Source organism: Aulostomus chinensis, chromosome 2, assembly GCF_037954235.1.
Source record: "Aulostomus chinensis isolate RoL2024-O1b breed Wild chromosome 2, RoL_Achi_v1.0, whole genome shotgun sequence".
NCBI lineage: Eukaryota > Metazoa > Chordata > Actinopteri > Syngnathiformes > Aulostomidae > Aulostomus > Aulostomus chinensis.
This window is the reverse complement of record NC_141321.1, coordinates 19,072,400-19,094,957: the sequence shown is the minus strand read 5'-3', so window position 1 is coordinate 19,094,957 and position 22,558 is coordinate 19,072,400. Positions and strand designations below refer to the sequence as shown.

General features: G+C 39.6%; 2 protein-coding genes across 3 annotated transcripts in view; both read right to left on the bottom strand.

Annotated features, from left to right (window-relative positions):
* tub (TUB bipartite transcription factor) overlaps window positions 1–18,338 on the bottom strand; it is a 52,517-nt gene extending 34,179 nt beyond the window's left edge. Inside the window, exon 1 of one of the 2 annotated variants that reach the window (XM_086182832.1) lies at window positions 17,924–18,338. In XM_086182832.1, the coding sequence (XP_086038958.1) occupies window positions 17,924–17,979 (56 nt within the window). In that variant the 5' untranslated portion in view covers window positions 17,980–18,338. The remainder of the gene's footprint in view (window positions 1–17,923) is intronic. The other variant, XM_086182817.1, reaches the window with a different exon arrangement.
* Window positions 18,339–19,682: 1,344 nt separating this feature from the next.
* Window positions 19,683–22,558, bottom strand: part of rras2 (RAS related 2) — a 34,142-nt gene continuing 31,266 nt past the window's right edge. The window contains exons 5-6 of the mRNA XM_086182806.1: window positions 21,811–21,929; window positions 19,683–21,693 (exon numbers count right to left, since the gene is read on the bottom strand). Coding sequence (XP_086038932.1) covers window positions 21,606–21,693; window positions 21,811–21,929 — 207 coding nt within the window. The 3' untranslated portion in view covers window positions 19,683–21,605. The remainder of the gene's footprint in view (window positions 21,694–21,810; window positions 21,930–22,558) is intronic.

The following is a 22,558-nucleotide window of genomic DNA, read 5'->3' as shown; positions in this document are numbered from 1 at the left end:
ACACACACACACACACACACACACACACACACACACACACAGAAAAACACACGCACGCACAGAAAAACACACGCACGCACAGAGGAGAGACCTTGTATCAACATAAATCCCTGTACCTCATCTCTCGGTACCCCACTGAGGGAATGCATAAAACATGATTTGGATAAGAGAATGTCATGCTGGATGAAACATCGTCCCAGTGTCCAAGTGTCCCAGTGTCCCAGTGAGGCAGCTAGATAGACTGCTTCAATACACCAAAGTTCTTTCTTCCCAGCTGCAGCTTTATTTGTGTAAGTGGCCACAGTGTGCTGCTGCCGTCTGTAAATACCATGGGATGAATACCCAGCAATGAACTCCAGCACGCTCTGGAGACATTCCTGCTTTTGTTTCTAGATATTCTAACAATCATATTACACTAGAGGTGCTTCGTCCACCAATCAATAATGAGCAGCAGACAAAATCTATACTGTAAATATGAGTGAGGTGTGTCCCCAAACTTTTACTTGCAAACCCACTGCAACCATATTCATAGGCCAGGACGAGAACATCATCACAATTGATCTCTCCTGACTACTTGGGGTATTTGTTAAATATAACATAAACACATCCTGAATACATCCCAGCGATGTTAATGAACCTCTAAACATCAACCAACACGATGACATCTTGAGCTGTGCTAAATGTGTATTTATGGAGGGCTTTCCATTTAGAAACCACTTGTATCCAGGGGCAACAGAGAACGATGCACATCACAGCTTATGATGACAAGAGACGTAAGTCTCAGTGTGACTCATGAGTCATCTGCCATATTTTCCCATACACACAGATGTGTTTTCCTCTCAAGAAAACTAAAACGTGACTTAAAATATCAGAAGTGCAACTCATAAAAATTTTTATTCACAGATATAGAACCAGTTTTGTTATACTGTCAGTCTGTGCTCAGAAGTCCCCCACAACATTTTTCTTTAAACAGTGCTGATATTAACCTTAAAAAAACATTACAAATAAATGGGAGCAATCACCTAATTTGAAAATCATATTAACATTATTATTACATTCTTTCCGATATTATTTGTAGTATATACTTATCTATATATTTTCAGGTACATTATTCATATACTCTGTATTATAGATACTATGAAGCTGTTTTTTCCACTCTATATGCCACAGAAATGAAGAATATAACATCAGAACAGTTTTAACCTACATGAGCCCCTCATTACACTACCTGGACTCTATGCATATTCACTCATACAAATTGATGAAGCCTTTAACTTAAAGTGATGTTTCACTTTTGCAAAAAGTGTATTTTATCTGTCAAGTACTCACAAAGGTGTCCTGCACTCCCAAAGACATGTTTACCTCCTGTATCACTTCTTTGAGCGCCAGCCACTGATATTTACCTTGAAGGTAATGGTGACTAGCTGCTAACAATAGCTACCTTCAAGCATATCATCCGGAATAATCAGTAACTAGCCAGCGTATCCTCAGTAATCCACAAATACGTTGATTTGAACTATAAAATAACTAACTACTGTATAACTGCAGCTGGTACTACAGTGAACAAGTGTGAGCAAGTAGTTATGCCTAGCATGACCAGCGAGTGCTAGTCCCCAAACCCCCCCAAACAGAAGGTTATATATTTAGTTCATTTTTAGATCAAAATAAATTTTGTGGATTTCTGTGCATTCAATTGAGATCTGATTGATTATACCAGACGAACATGCTAAGGTGGTTATAAAGTGACATTTTTGAACGATGTTGCTGTTGTTTTCCTCCTGTCGCTATTATTAGCCATCAGTCGCCATTAACTTCAAGCTATATATCCGTGGCTGATCTTTCAGCTTTTGGGAGTCACAAAGAATTCATACGATGGAAAACGGTTAATGTAATCTTATTTACATCAACGGGGAAAAAAATTGGCTGGGAAAAATAGGTCACTGAAAAATACAGAGGGTGACTGAAAAATAGTTAAAATCACATTTCATACTCACAGTGAGGACTGAATGGAAAGGAAAATCAAGGATGTGAGATTTATCCACCTACAGTTAATGTATCATTCCATATTTCTCCAGCCAGCAGTCCATGTAATTTGTATTTTGCATAGTTCACATGTATCAAATCTAAGGAGAGTGATCTCATCCTAAAACAGCATTTACAGTATAACTGAATTTAATACTCTTTGGCATATGAAAGTGTAACATATTTTGAACCCAACATAATCTTACTGTATATAAATTTATGGTAGTTCGGTACAAAATTGATTCTTAAGGTCAACCAAATTACATAATTCAAGCCGAATTTTACTTTCTCGGGTTCATTCTTCAAAGAGGTTTTAAGAACTGAACCTCAAATATACTGACACAACGACATACTTCACACCCTCATGATACAACAACAGCAGCGAGGCAGAGATGTTAAATGAAGGTCTCGCCTTGTCAGGTGCTGTACAGTTTATCTCTGTATCTATCTTTAAAGCGTCAGACACACGACTCCTCCTGTCACAGCTGTTTCTGCTCATACTTTACATCCTCGTATTTGATATCTAGCATCTCAATAATCTCCAAACACAGCTGTCATCTGTCTGAAACCCTGAATCAGACAAGTAAAAACACAATAAAAACAGGAAATGGCAAGTATGTCATTGGGCTGTAGCTTGAATGTCTCATCGATTTTGAAAGTCCTCCTCACCAGCCACCATGAGGTCATATTCAACTGAAACACCTTTCCATGAAAAATAAAGTGAAGCATGTCTTTCTGACTCTCAGGTCATTTCACAAATGAGAGAACTGCACTCATGAATGTTTAACTTCCATACACAAAGATGGAGACAGTGTGGTGGTGGTGTGTATGTATGAAACATTTGCATCCTAAGTCAGCATCTTTGTGTGGAGGTTGTGGCTGATTCTCTCCCCCCCTCTCTCTCTTTCTGTCTCTCTCTCTCACTGTGAGTGTGTGTGTCATGCCGCCTCCTCTGATACACAGTTGCTCTTGTGACCATGGCAACTGTGGAGACTAATTATCATATAAAAGCTCACTGGTAGGCTATTTACCGTAATATCTACTTGAAGTAACGACACACATGCAGAAACACAAGCACATTATGACCTTGTCACCTTGACTGATCGCTGTGATTAATTAACTTCTGGCTTTGCCTGCAGCCAGCAGGAACATTGCCGTGAGTGTGTGTTGTTGGCTGGGTGGGTTGTATTTCTCTTGACCAACAGGGGGACTCATCAACCAGCCTCATGAAATGTGCATTGATGACTCAGACACATGGAGGAGCTGTACAACAGCTCCAATGTTGCATTTCAAGCCTCACAGTCTGCTCATTCATGGAGTCACTGCAAACACACACCTAATGCTTTTTGGAAGAACTACACACTTTTTATTTCTGTATTTATCAAGTTTCTGTTGTAAACTATTTTAGCATTAAATTGTACTTAACATTTGTGGAAAATGTGACTCAGTGATACCTTTGTTTTTAGTTCCACCTTTTAAAATGCTGGTACTTAAAGCTTCCCTGCAGATAAAATACCTTGTTGAAGAAAGCTACAGACATTATTTTATTTCTAATGGCATCTGGGGACAAGCAAATGGAATTCACACATTTGTATTTCTAACTAAAGAAAACAAAAGTTTATAGCTTTTCAAGCTGAAGTTTAAGAATACAGAATGAATTTTGACGTTTAAAATGAACTTACACGTGTGTTTTTTTTGTTTGTTTTTAATGTTTGGTCTCGGGATAAGTGACCATCTAACTGGCTCTTATCTGTCTGTCTGCCCTGTTTAAAGTAAAGCAGTAGTGAAAATGAAACTATTGCATGTAAAAAAATATATGTTGTGACATAAACACAAACACGGGACAATCCTGTTACATTAAAAAAACACCGCGATCAGCTATTCAATTGTATTTGTTTGCTTTTCTAACTTGAATTTAATAGTGAATATTGATTGCCGACTTCATGCCTCAAAACTTAAATCAGTGAACATTTCTGTGGATATATATGTCCCCTAAAATAGCAAACAAATGCAACAGTTGTCTTCCTCTCACTGCACTATCTATGTTCTGATATAAATCCATTATTATTCATCCATCCGCTTATTCCTACACATTAAGGGTCGCGGGGGGGCTGGAGCCTATCCCAGCGTCAACGGGCGAGAGGCGGGGTTCACCCTGGACAGGTCGCCAGTCCATCGCAGGGCCAACATAGAGAGATGAACAACCATTCACACTCACATTCATACCTACGGTCAATTTAGAGTATTCAATCAGCCTAGTCCCCAATTGCATGTTTTTGGACTGTGGGAGGAAGCTGGAGTACCCGGAGAGAACCCACGCAGACAACATGCAAACTCCACACAGAAAGATCCCGTGCCCGAGCCAGGACTCGAACCCAGAACCTTCTTGCTGTGAGGCCACAGTGCTAACCACTGCACCACCGTGCAGCCCCTATGTTCTGATATAAATCAATAGATATAATCAATATCCTCAACATACATCACAAGATCAGTAAGACAGCATCCTCTATCGTGTGAAGGGAAATGACGTTTAATGTGTTCACACTCAGAGCTGGCTAATGTACGAGTGGTACCTAATTATACAGTCTTATAGCTCAAAAACTTAATGCCACTTCACAATTTTACACCATGAAGTTTCACCATGGCAACCAGCTCCAGAGGCATATCCCACACACATCCATCACTGCTGCAGCGCTAAGGAGATGAACAGCAGAATAACAAGAGAGAACATGATCAACATATTTTATAAAGGCAATTTAAAAAGACCAAAAGCTAATTAGAAAAATCCCGTCAGTACAAGAATGTAAGGTCAATTTAACGTATTTCTATGAGTCTATACAAATACAAAGGCATTCGATTTAATTAACTCTAATCTTTTTTTCTGTTTTTAAGTTAAACTAAGCAATTGTTTGACATTAAAATTTAGAATACAAGCTGGAGCTGTGAATTGTCTCCTCAGATGTAAGATATATTTCTTTCATGTATAATTCATAGATCATATCATGATTGTCTGCATAAACTACCACAGATGAAGGAGACAGAGCAGCTCCAGCCAGAGTGATGATTTGATAAATCAGACACTCACAGAAAAGATGAGGACCGAGGAGATGTTTTTGCTCATGAATTTCATTTTCCTTGGTTCCTAATGTCCACAGTGACTCCAGTGTTTTACACTTCTGTCCTGCAACCACATTCTCTCCAAATTTTACCAAAGCTGGATGACATTTTGAAAATCTGAACAATGAATATACAGAATTTGCTGTATTTTTGTTCTTCTTCTATTATTATTAGTAAAATGAGGAATATTTTTAATCACACACCTCAATAATTGCATGGCACTGATTTAAGAATAACTGTTTTGTTTTTTTTTTGTTTTTTGTCATATCAAAATGTATTAATCAGTTACTGCTCCTTTAACTGGCATTAATTGAACTATACTGAGTTTGCAGTTTTCCCTGTGCTGTCCTGCAGCACGACAGCAGCCTGTGCCCTCAAAACAAACACTAAGAATCATTTCCTTGGGGGGCAGCATGGCTCAATGGTCGAGAGTCCGTCTCTCAACCGAAGGGTCGCTCGTTTGAGCCTAACTTGGCTCAGCATGTTAAAGTATCCTTGAGCAAGATACCAAGCCCCTAATTGCCCCTGATGGACTGGTGACCCATCCAGGGTGACTCCACCTCTCGCCCAATGTCAGCTGGGATAGACTCCAGCGTCCCTGCCCCCCCGGCCCCCTGCAACCCTTAACAGATAAGTGGTACAGAAAATGGATGAATTAAATTATTTCCTTGCTGAAAGTTGAAATACTAAGTGAAGAGGCACATCACCACCCTTTATAAATGAGTGCTTCCATGTCACTACCTGCATAAATATTTGACTTGAGTGACCTGACCTTTGCTGATAAGCCTGTGATGCTAATTTATATCAAAATGAATCACATCAAGGAGAAATGATAGGCGAACATTCCATTCGCCCTCAAACCAGACAGCAGTCTAGCTCTTTATAGCAAAATATGCAGATGTAAAAAAAGGAAAACAGTGTTTTAAGACAAGAGATTTTTTTCTGAAAAATATATTGAGCAGCCACATTTGTCATGATTGCTGATTGCACACTGCACTTATAATGAGTATTTACTTGCACAGTGATTGCCTGTCTCACATTGAATTTTAAATATGGAATTAGCATTTGCCTGTCTAGAGAGAAGGTGTAAGCTCCCCATTCACATCAAAATTTACTTCTATAAAGAGGTGCCATTCTTCACTGTACTTGCAATCATCTCTTTTTCTTTCTTTTTTTTTCTGGCGCATCCATCTACAAGCCAAGGACACAGCTGGGTTGTCGTGCTGCTTCAACCTCTTGCTCCAAAGGCATCCCTGCTGCTGAAAGGGTAATTGACAAAAATCCACTTTGATGTGAAGAAGAACCAACAACCGGTCCTGTTTTTATAAGACAGCAAAAGCATCAAAGTGAGGAAGCTTCAAACATAGTCATGCCACTTTTGTAGTGATTATGAGAACTGAACAGAGGCAATGCAATAACTTTGATGAAAAATACAGGATTGTTGTAGTAAGAAATGTCAGAATGATGAAGGGATTACCTTCTGCGGTGTTTTTTTGGTGGTACTTCATGAACAAAAACGTTTCATCCCATTCAGCTAAAACGGGTTTTGTTTTTATTAGTGTTATGCAGAGAAAAAAATTAAAAGTGACAGTTAAAAATTACTTTATTGTTTTTTCCTGTTTCCTGTTCCACAGTGCATAGAAGACCTACTGAATAAAAATAATTATGATCCATAAAAACAAACCTAACAGTCAAGAGGACTGTTTCTGGCATGGAACAGGACGTACTGCTCTCAGGGGATCTCCTTCAAGACTTTAGGGTGAAAAACTTATCTTTGTTATCTTTGTACAGCTATCAGTCCATGTAAGATTAATCTGATGCTGCCTTCCAGGAGTTCACATTAACATCACTTTTTCATGGTCAGCAATAGAAGATACATCGCTCACAAAAAGCAATTGATCTTTGAATCATGTGCACAAGAGACTTCACATGAAAACAATTCATGCATTTTCTACCAACAGACCATCCAAGGTTCAGTCGCATGTCCAAAAACAACAGAACAGACCAGATAAATTAGGGTGTTATATCTCACACCAATAGTTATGTACCACCTGATCCACCACCAGTTTGGACAAAATGTTTAAAGGGTTCAATTTTGAACCATTTTTGCCAGAATATCATTGATTCGTGGATTTTTCTGAGGCTTCTTGACTGAGTTGAGATGTATTTTAACAATTTCTTTATTGGTTGTCTTTGACAGGCATTAATTGTGTCCTCTGTTGTACCTTTAAATGGATTTCTTCTTTAACAGTACAGGAAATTTGACTTCCAAACAACATAGAATATCATTAAACACAGCAATTGTGTATGTAGCTTAACATATCTAACAAACACCTCTTTCCTCTTTTATTGCTTTTTATTACCTCCTATATTGTATGACTATTCTACTGAAATTTTGTTCGATTGTCATAAATGGCGTGTTTTTTTCTTTTTTCCAAGGCTTACATGTAAAGTGACCCAGAAACTCTAAATCAGCACCAGCTGTTAGTGCTAGACTTGAAATATTTTTAAAAAATCTTATTGTGATCTATTACCTCCTCTATCTTATATCAATATCTTATTGCAAAATTCATGGTTTTCCCATGTACTAGAAATTTCAGTTTTTTTCAATTAGATTCTATTGTATTGAATATTTTAAATGAATATTTGAACGCAGAAATCATTGTTGTTGTTGTTTTTGTCACATACATTTTGTCTTTTTTCAGTATCTTCAATGCCAGATGACATGGGGAATCAACAGCAAACACTGGCCTGGAAATATAAGAGGAACCTCTTTATTTTATTTTACTGCCTCTTATATTTTATATAAATATTCCATATCATAATGTTGTATGTTATTATAGTCATTATTATTTCTAACTACCTCAGCTGCGACGGCTCACTGTGGGCCATCCAGACTGTCCAGGAAAGTCATTTAAATGCACCAAACTTCCACCTTCAACATTCTCGAACAATCATTTGTGTTAACTCTGAACCATAAAGGCTAACAAGTTATCAACAGTTGTAATCAAAGTTCCACAAAAAAAGAAAAAAAAAAAAGGTCTTGCATTGCCAATGGTCCTGACAATCTATATCTGTACTAAAACTTCACAATTATACCTGTAAATGTCCTGTAAAATGGCCTCAAAAGCCACAGCTGTCATCATTTCTGTCAGCATTTCACTGAATATGTCCATCAGAGTTTTCATTACAATAAATGAAAGGTTTTAAGATAGCCTCTGAACTCTGACTCTGTGATTGACGTTGTCATTCAACCAATCAAAACTTCCATATCACTTCAAGAATAGATGAGAGCCTGCAATGAAGATGAGTACCTCCCCCCATTCCTGCAGTTAGAGACTGAGACAATCGTAACAGATTGTCAAAACAACTGTTTCAGAATGAAGTTGGGTTTTCAACAGCATGCTGCTGTGGTGGGTAGATGTAAGCACAGCGAAGGGGTTCCCCTACATAAAGCAGAGTTAGCATGTGTCATCCATGCGTAAACCACTGACCCAGCTGGATGCACCCACTTGGAAAGAGAGATGCACCTGAATTGTTGAAGAAATAACATAGATGACTCAAAAATTCCCATCCGAAGTTATATATTTTTATATCCTTGGGAAAAAAATATTCAAAGTGTGGCATTTTTGCCAGGAGCACACACACTGTAAAAGCCTCTTTTCTAGTCAGTTTGAAATCATGTCTTTACTCCAAATGGTTCAAGAAGAGCTTTCACTTTCTGTTTCTTTGGGTGTAACTGTTGAGGCGTTTTCAGAAAAATTAAACTCAAGTTTTTCTGGGTAAAAAAGACATTTTTTTTCCTGTACTCTCCTGCTCCCAACAACTACAGGCAGAATCAGTTCATCAGTAGCTGAACTGTTTTGTATATGATTTTTTTTCTGCATTGATTATTGCCAAACAATTTTTCTTGAGGAGAAAAACTCCATTATCTGATATGTTTTTCCATCCATCGTCATCTTCCGCTTATTCCTACACATTAAGGGTCGCGGGGGGCTGGAGCCTATCCCAGCGTCAACGGGCGAGAGGCGGGGTTCACCCTGGACAGGTCTGATATGTTTTTGTTTTTTTTTATTAATCCAATTGAGGTTCAATATCGGGAGATGATTAGCAGTAGCAGTTACTCTGGTATCCTGCAAAATCTGACAGAGTACATGGCCTTTTCAACTGATTCAAGTTAGGAGACGCGATCTGGCAACAAGCACAAACCCCATCTAAATTTCTTAACGTCCCAGGACGATGGCTGCAAGGATGCTACACCACAAATCCCCTGTGAGGACTGTTTCAGTATTCGGGACAGCGTATACATGGATCAACCTGTGTAGCCTCTGCGATATCCAACATGGCCCACCCAAGTCTACATACTACAATGCAGGTAACCTTCTGCCAGCGTCACCACTATCGAGGCCACCTATTCCTCAAGGCTCTGGCTGAGGGAGTGGAGTTGCTGCCATTTTTGACATAAGTTTAGTAATACATCCCAAACCAAAAATAAGTTTCAATTCTGCTGGAGGAGGCTACAAACCTGAAGAGGCTCAAGTGCCCACCCATAGCACCACCTGCTAACGTCCCCGTCTGTCCATCAGTCTCTTCACTTCTCTCTCTCTTTATCTCTGTTGCTCTCTTTCCTTCTCTATATCTGTCTTCCTCCATTATCTGTCTTCGTCTCCGCTCCACCCTCCTGCTCTCTTTCTCCCCAACCGGTCAAAGCAGAAGGCCGTCCCCATTGAGCCTGAATCCGCTCGACATTCCTGCCTGTTAAAAGGAAGGTTTTGGTTGCTGCTGTTGCAGGATGTGCTTGCTCGTGGAGAATTGTTGGGTGTAAATTCATTGAGGGAGTGTGGTACCAGACCTGCTCTACTTGTAAAGTCTCATGAGATAACTTTTGTTGTGATTTGGCACTATACAAATAAAATGGACTGGACTTGACCTTCCAGAGCAGAAGTTCACCTGTATGGATATCTTCCTGCCTGCCCTCTGAAGCTGCTCCACCAGCATCACCTGCATTTTGGTCATTACCAAACATTGGCCCTGCCATCAACCTCAAGTACGCACACTTGGCATGACTTATAGATGAGTTGGAACTTTAGTTTTCCTGCATATTATATCTACAGTTCCTGCCCAAACTCTCATGGGAACCCCATTCAACCTTTCCTTGTTTGTTTCTCTCTTTATTAGAGGTAACAGCCCCCTCGGACTGAGGAAGATGAATCAATCTCACACCTTTTGTTTAGTTGTAATTTTTAACAGCTCTGTGACTTGTTACATTAAAACCACGTAATGTCTACTCATTTATAAAGCTTCAGTCAGTGTGTTTCTGCTGGAGTGCAGTTAGAAACCAGTAGTCGGGCAGCCAAACTATCCAAAGCTCAATGGGTTGAACCTGACATGGTCTGTCATACTTTTTATTTGTGTTTTTTCTGACACCCTAAGAACCAATAATTGGAGGGTCTGCTCTGCTGGAACTATCACGAAAAAAATTGTGGGCATTTTAGCGTATGCATCCTTTAATTTTTATCTGTTTTACATTAATCTTAATGTAAAAAATGATTTTTCCCCTCAAACCTTCTATTGGTTGGGTAGGCTGTCAATGCATCCATTTCAGATAGAGAAAACACGTGCTGACAACATTCACTGAAAAAATAACTTTTAAAATACATTTCTACATGATTTGGCTCAATTGAATGTCAAAAATTCAGGCATTTTTCTCACTTTTTTCATTATTTTCTACTTTACTTCATTGTCACTCAACTATACCCCCAAGGTATGACATCAGTCAATATGCCATTCTTTTCACCAAACAGTATACTCATTCCACAGAACAAATGATAAAAATCCAGCCTAAATCAATGGATCTATGGTGATTTCACTGCTAGTTGGCGATCAACAGGCTCGGAATTTTTGGCTACTCTCAAAATTCTGAAAGACTTGCTGGCTATTTAACATCATGGCGAGTGCACGCACACACACACACACACACACACACACACACACACACACACACACACACACACACACACACACACACACACGATCTTAGTCATTTAAATGAGTTTGGAACAACCAATCAATGGACTTGACAAGCTGCTCATTATTGTCTGTTGGTAACTTCAGTGGAAAAATGCTGAAGAATGGAAATCATTCAATTATTAATATAATACTTTAATCTTTCTCAGGAAATTTGGAATAGAAAAAGAATGAATAACAAAATTTGAATTTGCTCAGGTTTAGATCTCTTTTCTTGAGGGTGTACTGTTATGGCTCCATGCTGGCGATAGCCATGATCCAGAGGTATTTCAGTGAGAAGAACACGGTGTATCACCTATCAAGAACATCTTGAGGGAATTTCTTCAAAATTTGGCAGCAACATCCACTGGGACTTGAAGATGAACTTTGGAGAATTTGGTGCTTAAAGGTCAAAGGTCAGGATCAGTCATATACGTATGTCAGGAATGCCTGGACTAAATTTCTTCAGTTCTGCCACAAACATTCACAGGGACTGGAGGATGAAGTGAAAAGATTTTAGTGGTCAACAGTCAGGGTCACTGTGACAACATACTTAAGAGGCATGCACACACACACACATACATACACACACACACACACACACACACACACACACACACACACACACACACACACACACAGAAAAAACAATGTTTAAGCCTCCACATCATGACACAGCTGTGTTTTCAGGTTGTCTGTCCTAATCTCCTTAAAGCAGTATCTCAGGAACCCCTTGAGGGAATTTCTTCAAATATAGTGCAAAAACATCTTCTGGGACTTGGATGGAACTGAAATGATTCTTATCAGTGAAAAAATGTCAAAGTAACTGGGATATTTTCAAGCCACGGGCACAAATTTTGATGGCCCCTCTGAATCACACTGCCTCATACCCGCATTTCTAGTAGGTCCTGATTCGGTCTCGCAGGTTACACCTGACACTAAACCGACACAACCACATCTCAGTCAAACAATGATTGTGAAGTGTGAAACAATGTGATTAAACATTATTTTCAAGCGTTTTAACTGTTAGTTACTGTCTGAAGTAATCTGTCAATAGGCCTTTGTCACGGCAGCCATTTTGACAGAGTAAATACAGTAAATACAGGTGCTATAGCTGTAGCCAGAAACAGCAAACAACAGCAAAACTGTCCAAAAGACACACGTTTACAAGTTCTCAGGCACATCATCCAGAATAATCCTTGTCTTCATTTTAGAGCTGTATGCTCAGTTATCTACAAACACTTCGATGTGAGTCGAAGACAAAGTATCAATTGGCGCAGCCAGCTGGTGCATTCACATGAACCAATTTGTTCACAGTAACTCTGAAGCAGAAGGGTTATAGTTTATTTGGTGCATACGATGAGATTGAGAGTCTGTAAATGGACATTTTTGGACAGTTTTGCTATTGTTTGTTGGTGTTTAACAACAGGACACCATTAGCATAAAGCTAAATATACATGGCTGGCTGTTTCTGCAGTCTGGAATCACAGAGATTTGGTCTATCAGTGAAAGAACATCTTTGTGAGTTCAAGAGACGAATTTGTGAGTACTTGAAATCAAAATCCACTTCCAAATTCAAAATCCACTTTTTTGGTGAAGTACAACATCACTCAGTGCAGTTGTGGCATGAAATAGGCTGTTTTCTCTCCATACACAACAACATACACAATAACCTCTTTTGTTGAATTCAACAGTGCTGTTTCGTAATAAATTGTGAAATCTGATTATTCCAGGTGCTGGTGATTTGAGCATGCCACGTATGTAATCCAGATAAGAGATAAATATAAATGCTGAATTAGGTCTTCATGTTAAACAGATAACTTTTACTTCCACATAGAACTTCTTTTGCTCCTATTATTGCACTGTTCTCTCATCTATGTTCCTGCAACCTCTGCTCAGCAACAAGGTATTGGTTTCTACTGATACAGAGTGGTATTGAGCCGCTGTATTCCAGCAGGTCTTGTGATTCATGGTGGGACTGTTTGTGATTGGACATACAGTATAATCTCACTGTCCCGGCACCCACTAAGTAAACACTGTATCCAAGAGATGAAGGGACAAGGTGGGCAGACAAGATACAATTCAGATCCTGGAGGACTCAGTACAGCATTTTCTTGCTTTTAATCACAGATAAAGGTTAGTTTACATTTCATTATGTACACTGTGTTACCCTGTATTAAAAAAGCGGAACTAGAGGAAATTAGGATCACAGTCTGTCTCCTCTTCCTTTTTGAGCCATCATCATGGCACCTGATGATAGCAAATTGGCAAATGCAAATTCTTCAAAAGATGAGACAGGATGAAACCAAGTATCTGGCTTGAAGCTGGTCAGAGAGCTAAAATGAGGAGAACTTGTTGTACAGATTAGTATGTACTTGGGTCAACGGTGTGTATTCCTTCTATGTTCATGTGGTTTCTGTGGTGGTTCCGTAATATCAGTGTCTGAAAAGGTTCCGATAAAGATGCTTTAAATGCAGTTTTAAGGAGAAACTGTGTTTCTCATATTTTGGAAGGTTTGATTTGTGTTTTAAAGTTGGACTGTTCCAAGAGAAGCCTTTAAATAAACGCCTTTAACCCAGGGACTGTAGGAGGTTGAGAGAAGAGAAACACCCAGATGGCAACCAAAATATCACTTCATCTTGATTTAATAAATCAAAATATTAATGTAAAACAGGTGGCACGGTGGTGCAGTGGTCAGCACTGTCGCCTCACAGCAAGAAGGTTCTGGGATCGAGCACAGGATCTTTCTGTGTGGAGTCTCCATGTTCTCCCTGTTCCTGTGTGGGTTCTCTCTGGTACTCCAGCTTCCTCCCACAGTCCAAAGACATCAAGAGAGGACGAGGCTGATTGATACTCTAAATTGACCGTAGGTGCGACTGTGAGTGTGAATGGTTGTCTGTCTCTATGTGTTGGTCCTGTGATGGACTGGTGACCTGTCCAGGGTGAACCCCTCCTCTCACCCAAAAGCCGCTGGGAGAGGCTCCAGCCCCCCTGCAACCTTTAACAGGAATAAGCGGAACAAAATGGATGGATGGATGGATTAATGTGAAACATTTTTGGGGTAAGGTGAGCAAGAACAGAGAAGTTTGGGCTTCAAAATACCACTAAACTAAACGACGAGACTGAGCCAGAGGTGTGCCGTGATCCTTCAAAGAGCAGCAGAGCAACGGATCATTCTTGCAGCCTAAAATTCAACAAAAAAAGAAAAACAATACCCCACACTTTAGAATGAATTCAGTGTGAAAAAATGTGAGTGAGCAACTCTCTCCTTCTCGCTGCTGTATCGCCCCCAGCGAACGTAGGACAACACTATTGTTTAGATGCCGTGCAGGTGCATTTAAACTTCTCCACTCCACAGCTGTTATAGGGCTTTATGCCACAACTGTCCTGAAAGCAGTAACATAATCAACTAACCAGTTTTATTTAAGAATTTGTCGCATTGTGTGATTTATCTACTTTAACTTTTCTGATACCAGATTTCCAGAAACACCTTCAAAATGGTTAAAAAAAATATTTGAGAAGTATTTTCCACTTGCTAGATTCTTTTCACTAGTGCTGATGACACTTGAATCCCCCTCACTGTGGAGCAGTTTTGCTTCTGTCAGCTAGTTGCTTTGGTTTTCCAGGCCATGTTTTCAGTTACAATACTTCATTACTATAACATTCACACAACATTTTGCTCCAGTGAAGCAGGGTAGGCTTTAACATTTTCAACCTGTAACAATCGGCTAGAGTGTAAATGTGATGCCAGCAGGCTCTTATCGGCCAGATAATGTAGTTACTGGAGTTAAATTACACTTCTACCGCCAACACATAGAGACAGACAACCATTCACACTCACAGTTTCAGGACTTCGTTGGTTTTGAAACATGTTCAATAGTGACGAATTTGACTTAATGAGATGACACATGGTTTTGAACATCGATACCATTTATCTACAGCATAATAACACTGCTGAATCCAACTACTATTAAAAGACCCCGCATGCTCACACGGGTGTTCTCGCGTAATCACATCGTTAGCCCTCTACTGAGTTCATGCTGGGTCAAGTTACATGGCATTACAAGTGTCAGTCCATGAAAAAGAGAAAGGTCTCGGTAACAAAACTATGTGAGGGTCACGCTGATGTCAGTCCTGCAGTTTTATAGACACTTGTGTGGATGGACCATAAAGGTGTGCTGTTCGGATTAATAGTCCTCATTAACAATGCTTTGACATCCAGTGCATGGGGGGATGAACCGTTCCAGTCCAATTACAGTGGAGCTTTAAGACATCTAGTGGGAGCTCTAAAATATCATCCATTTTTTTGTGCAATAAAATTCCTGCATTAAATCTTAACTGTTTAAAAAAAATGATGAAGTGCTTTCATTTTTACTTTATTATTACATATGAATTTCTAAACATTTGTCACTATTGATAAATAAAAATGCTTTATGGCCAAAAATCAAATCATTACAGCGAAGTCACATCAGCTATTGACTTTGCTTTCTATGGTTGTAAATAAAATTTGAATTTCCCTGACAGAAGGGAAGTGAAAGGACACGTTATGAGACAGGAGGTTTTTTTTGGATTAACCCTGCAACTGACTGTGAAACTAATTCCTCTTCATTGTTTCTACGAATGACAAAAAAACCTAACAAAGCATTTGAAATTATATTTTTCTAACACGACACCAGCTGGAGAGAAGCTGTGACATGGGTGGTTTATGGATTTTGTAAGCAGTCATGAATGAAATGAAAACACCTGAATGTGATCCATCCAACCATCCATCCATCCATTTTCTTCCGCTCACCCTGTTGAGTGTCCGGGGGGGTCTTGGGGGGGCTGGAGCCTATTCCAGAGGCTACGGCCGAAAGGCAGGGTTCACCCTGGACAGGTCACCAGTCCATCAAAGGACCAACACATAGAGACAGACAACCATTCACACTCACAGTCACACCTACGGTCAATTTAGAGTATCAATCAGCCTCGTCCTCTCTTGATGTCTTTGGACTGTGGGAGGAAGCTGGAGTACCAGAGAGAACCCACACAGGAACAGGGAGAACATGCAGACTCCACACAGAAAGATCCCGTGCTGGAGCCGGGACTGGAACCTGGAACCTTCTTGCTGTGAGGCGACAGCGCTGACCACTGCACCACCGTGCTGCCCTGAATTTGATCCCTGATGTGTCATACGAACTCCAAATTTGTTTGTCCAACAAACTCTGACTACAAGACGGAGCAGGTTTATTTATCACTGCTGGCCACCAGTCCGACACTGTTGTTAATTGTGTTATGAAACACCCAATTCAGTAGTGAGCTGGTGGGCCTACTGGGAAATGTATGCTTCTTAAAACTACAGTTTATGGCTAATTTACAGATATATATCGACAGATAGATAGATAGATAGATAGATAGATAGATAGATAGATAGATAGATAGATAGATAGATAGATAGATAGATAGATAGATAGATAGATAGATGGATGGATAGACATACAGACAGACAGAGATAGATAGATAGATAGATAGATAGATAGATAGATAGATAGATAGATAGATAGATAGATAGATAGATAGATAGATAGAGGGATGGATGGATGGATGGATAGATAGATAGATAGACATACAGACGGACAGATAGATAGATAGACAGATAGATAGATAGATAGATAGATAGATAGATAGATAGATAGATAGATAGATAGATAGATAGATAGATAGATAGAGGGATGGATGGATAGATAGATAGATAGATAGATAGATAGATAGATAGATAGATAGATAGATAGATAGATAGATAGATAGATAGATAGAGAGGGGAGACTCTGTAATGAGATGATTTTGCAGTAAAAGCAATGCACAGATCCTAGCACAGCCTGGTTGCACAGCGAACAACACTGTGAGAAATCTTTGGAGGCAGGAGACCTCTGGCCCCTGGTGGTCTCTTGGGATGTCCAGGCAAGCACAGATTCAGAATACCAATTAAAGCATCTGAGCCAACACATAGAGTTGTCAGCATCTAGCTGCTCTATTGTGCATATGATACAGCAACAGTATCTTCAGCTCTAAATGGAGGAGGCTGGCTGAAAAAATTAAAAACAATATGTATGTTATGATACATGTTGTCCTGTTCATATGTCCAATGGCTTTATGTCAAGGTGCAGTTTATGTCTGAGTATTTCAATAAACACGTGTCCTCTCTTGTTATAAACACGTTCACAAGTCATGGTCATTCAAACTGACTGACTCATTCACACTGAAGTCTGACATGATGCTGTTGACAACACTCCCAAAACTGGCATTTTCTCATTTTCATCTACTTGTTCATGAGCTGCAAAATCGTTGTAGGATGATTGACAGGCCTTGCTTCCCAAGAAAGCACTGAATGCATTTATTGTCATGCCTGAGCACTGTTATCTGCTCTATTTTCATATCATCCAGGTTTGTTTGAGTTAAACAGAAAAAGGTTATGTCTTTATTACAGTCCCTCCTGCTGGGACATGACCTGCCAATGTTCTTGGTAATGAGTTCAGCCTGTTTCCGAATACAGCACATTGACAGCTCAGTATATATAACTTTTGGGATAGATAGATAGATAGATAGATGAATAGATAGATAAACAGACAGATAGATCAATAGATAGATAGATAGTGTACCTGTCAACTAATGTGTGTGTGTGTGTGTGTGTGTGTGTGGGGGGGGGGGGTCCCAACCTCAAACCCCCAGGACAGACAGCATCAGGCTGATCTGAAAATTAGCATGTGCTATAAACGAACTTGGGTTAGGCAGCTCTTACCTGTCGTAACTCCATCTGCTGTAAGACATGCTCCTGTTGCTGCTCACTCCCTCCATGTCCCCGTCCGACTGCCTGGCTGCCAGGCTGAAAGGGTGGATAGATGGATGGATGGATGGATGGATAGGTAGATGGGTGGTGGGTGAATGTATGTCACCGAAGCCAGAGGCTCGGGCGGTAAGTAAGCATCGGCGGTAGCCTCTCGATAATCCAGACTCGGTCCGGTGGGCTGTACCACTACTGAGGGGCGCGCGAGCTGTCAACCGCCGGCGCACGCGCGGATGCTGTTTTTCGCTCACGCGGACCCAAAACAACGCGTATCAATGTTTCTTTTTGTTGTCGTCCTTCGTTTCAGTAGCCTCGGAACTGCTCGAGTCTGATTCAAGAGGCCGCATTAAAGCTCCTTCTCACTCTGGGTCTCGGAGTGGCCTGTGACGGCTGCTGGATAGCCGGCGGCAGCAAACACCTCCTCGCTCACTTATTGATCAATGCAAAAAAATAAATATTTTTTTTTAAAAAGCCATAATCGATGTATTTTATTTTGAAAATACTGAAAGAAGACACTAGACTATATGTCACAAGACATATTTCTCTGGAAATCAGGACACAGTTTTGATCATTGCAAACAAGAACAAGCTTACGAGGGCAAAACTGCAGGCTCATTTTGTGTAAATACGGAGAGCCCCTACGCTGAGTCCCTCCTGCAAGGAAAGGTAGGCAGGAGGGCAGGTGCAGGGAATCATCTTGAGCAACCAGTGACAGGCTGTGCTGGGTGTTGCACAGCAGCGGTGCTATAAATCCTCCCTTATCGGTTTTTAATGAATCTGTTTAAGAGAGAAGTTTACTTATTTTAACGGTTATTTCTGTGAATGTGTGGTGTAGTTAAATACTGGATTTTGCGATAGGTGTATCCATTTATCCCAATATATTATAGATGGCAACATGATTCAAGCATTATTCTGGGGATGTTGATATGAAACATCACAACTACATACTGATTTAAATATACATTGCTGTGCAGAAAGCTGTGAAGTGTGAGCTGGATGGTTATTACTCACCCACACAGGTTTGTGTTGAAGACATTCACCTGAAGACAAATTGGTCAAGGATCACTCATTGTTAGTTTTATGAGTAATATGTCAATGATATGATGTCACCAGAATATCTGCTGGTCATCTACTGTTCAGTCGGGATAGTAAAGCTTTTGTTCTGGCCCGAAATTTCATCTTGTTCTACATCTTCTTTTTTTTTTCTTATGACTCTTTCTTGTGTTCCAGATGTTCTCCCTCACCCCCCATTATCCCTCATCTTTATCCTTACTAACAATCCACTGGTCTTCCAAAAATGAATAGAAATATTTTGCAGAAATACTCATTTATAATCATTTTGAATTTGAAACAACTCAGGGAGTTTAGTGTTAAGAAGCAACTCTTGCAGATATGAATTGTATAAATACATCAGTAATGTTACTATTTTTTTTTTACCATGAACCCAGATTTGCGCTAGTATGAAAAGCTAACGTATTCAGGGGGGTTTTGGTGCTTACTTTGAGGGACAGGCTTTCCTGTTGTTGAGAGACATAGAATGTGAATCCAATAAGGTCTTACGCTGTGAATAATGACAAGCTTCCCTGAATCCTGTCTCCATCCTGGAGTGACTGCTGCCATACTTCTCACTGACAACACTTGGCATGTCAGCTGTCTCAACAGATTTTTTTAATTAAAAAAAACAAAAAACAAACAAACCAAAACTCTACCCCATCTGGCTCAATGAAAGATTTTATTGTAGCACCAAAAAGCTAAACACAGGGCAAAAGACATTGATATGGACGAAAAAGAAAAATCTGTGTGATTTTAATGTACATTTGCAGTAAAATGGGAGAGGATATTTCAGGGATTATAATTATTCATTCTTGTGGATTAAAGCTCCCGTGTAAAGACAAGAATACTCTCCAAAAGCCTTGCCCACCTGACCTGGCATTTCACCCTCTGATGGAGGCGAAGACCTCGCGATAAATACACTCCCCATTTCTAAACCACAATTATAGAAAAAACATTCCGGGTCTTATCTGTGGGAAGAACCTTCTTTGACTAATTTGGGCCAACTGTCATCTTTAGTTTCAAATAACCAAGAGAATTAAATATTCCTCTTTACATATATACACAGCTGTGCTGTGAACATGTATTCATTTATAAACATATAAAAAAATACTTGCCAGCTAGTTTGATAAGAAAATAAATGTATAAAAGTAGAGTAGAAACATTTAATCAAGTCCATTACTTCCATCATCTGATTTTCTGATTATTATGTTACAAGATGATGATATGAAAAACAAACTGCAGTACTTCATTTGTGTGCTGGAAGAGAAGTACAGGAGCAAGAAGGGGAGGCGGGGCAGTATTAGACTACTCCACAGGTGGCAGGTCCACTCAGTTCATGTCCCACTGGAGAGCGGATGTTTTACGTTGTGTACTTCAATACTTGTCCTGGTATTCCAACTGACAGATGGGGAAAAATGTTATGCAACATAGTAATTCAAGGACACAAAATAAACACATTGCCACTGAGTTACTGGAATGATAAAAATGTTATTTTATCTATTTTGTTGACTTAATGTTTGACAGAAATAATTTGATACATTGGAATGATCTGATCTGAAATGAACGGAGCTCTAAAAGGGTCTTGATTTGTAGCAAGTGAAACTGTTAAAACTACTTCTGAAGAGTTGAACAAAGAGTGTACAGTGTTCAGTGTTTTGATCTGAAATAATTTAAGTTTTTACACAACGTGCTATCAATAATTTCCCTCAACTGCTTCCTACACATTAGAAACAACATACGGTGTACAGTTCCTACTGAAATGCCAGCTGCGAAGACAGAAATGTATGCCATTTTCAGTACACTTAGGATATGACATAGGATATGAATCCTACAATCTATAAGACTTTTTAAAAATCAAATACAGTAGACACTCCATATTTGGCAATTGAGATGAAAGCAGAAACCACAGACCAAGTATAGAATCTACTGCAGAGTGCCAGAAAGTTCTATCATTGTAGCTTTAAGGGCTGTCTAGGCATTATATCTATATACATACTTATATAGTCACTTTCATATATGTAAAACCAAACTCAACCTCACACACTGTACTGTGGTGATTTAATAGGTCATTAGAAATACACTTTGAAAATCACAACAAATGTCACGTATGTACAGTAGCAGATTAGCACATGGGAGTAAAGATGGCACAACATACACAAAGCTTCATAAGATAATCTCTCTGTCCTTGTAAGACACTTGAAACTAAAGAAACTCATTAACATTCTGGATATATAGTTTTCATTCAATCTCGGTAGCAAGTACAAATCACTACAAGGCAAGAGAAGTCCTTCAGAGTACAAAACATTAATTTGTCAGGTTGATTTAGAAGGCAATGCTTAGTGTTGGGACTCTCATGTGAATTAAGATTATGGCTGAAGGTAGAGTGGTGTTACAATTTGGCATTGTCAGATGTCCATAGTGACGTCCTGGGGACAGCAATTCCTTGTCAAAGTATCTCAGTAAGGGCTGTCTGAAGTCATGCACGTGGAGAAGGCAGCGGTCAGTCATCCAACTAGGATGTGATGTCAGGCAGAGTGGGTGGGCTGATAGAGAGTAGCTGCATGAATTACAGTGATAAGGCCGACTCAGACGATCACACAATGGCACCCGCTCTTGTCTTTTTCTTTTCTTGTAGGTTCTGGCGACGGTGGACATTCCTGTTCTTGGAACTTCCTGGGAGTTGGGAGAGAGTAAAACAAATTTGTATTCATTTCAAAAAATGAATGACAAAAAATGTATTTGCTGAATATTCATCAAAGGTGCTGGATCCACCACAATGGCAGTACCTACCTGATTACTCTAACCAGCTCGTGGAAAGCCTGGTCTACGTTCATACGGATTTTGGCTGACGCCTCCATATATGTAACCTTCAACTGTCTGGCCAGCTGCTGGCCCTCTTCCTGGGTTACCTGAAGGCAAAAGGAAGGAGGAAATCATGATGAGCTGAGACAAAAACACAACTGAGGACTAGCTCCTGCTTTATTTTAATTTTAATATCCCTCAAAACAGAACATGTCCTCCTGAAACTCTTGGAGGGTCAACAAATATGGAGAACTGACATTTTAATGTAATATGATTTCTAACAGTCACACAATGTTGGAGCTGTAATGTTAGCATCTTTATTCCGTTCAGCAACTGCTTGGAAGGCATTCGTGTTTCAAACTTCCTTTTATGACTCATTGAGCATATGAAGACAAATGTCCTATTTATATTTCTATAACATGAACGCTATGTATAAGTTATGTAGTTGATGTCAGAACTAAAGTTTGGTTTGACCACGGCGCCACGTATCACACACACTCACACAGGGACACACACACACACACACACACACACACACACACACACACCTCGACTTCACAAAGGTTATTTTCACATCTTACTTTACGTGACTCTTGCTAACACTAAAAGTAGAAAAAAGTTGTCTCCTTTTCTTCATTAAGATATAAATAATTACTGAATGAGAGCTTTGTCCCATATTTTTTCATCTCTACTTTATTTCCAAATTTGTTTCTGTCCCCTGCCTCTTTACAATATC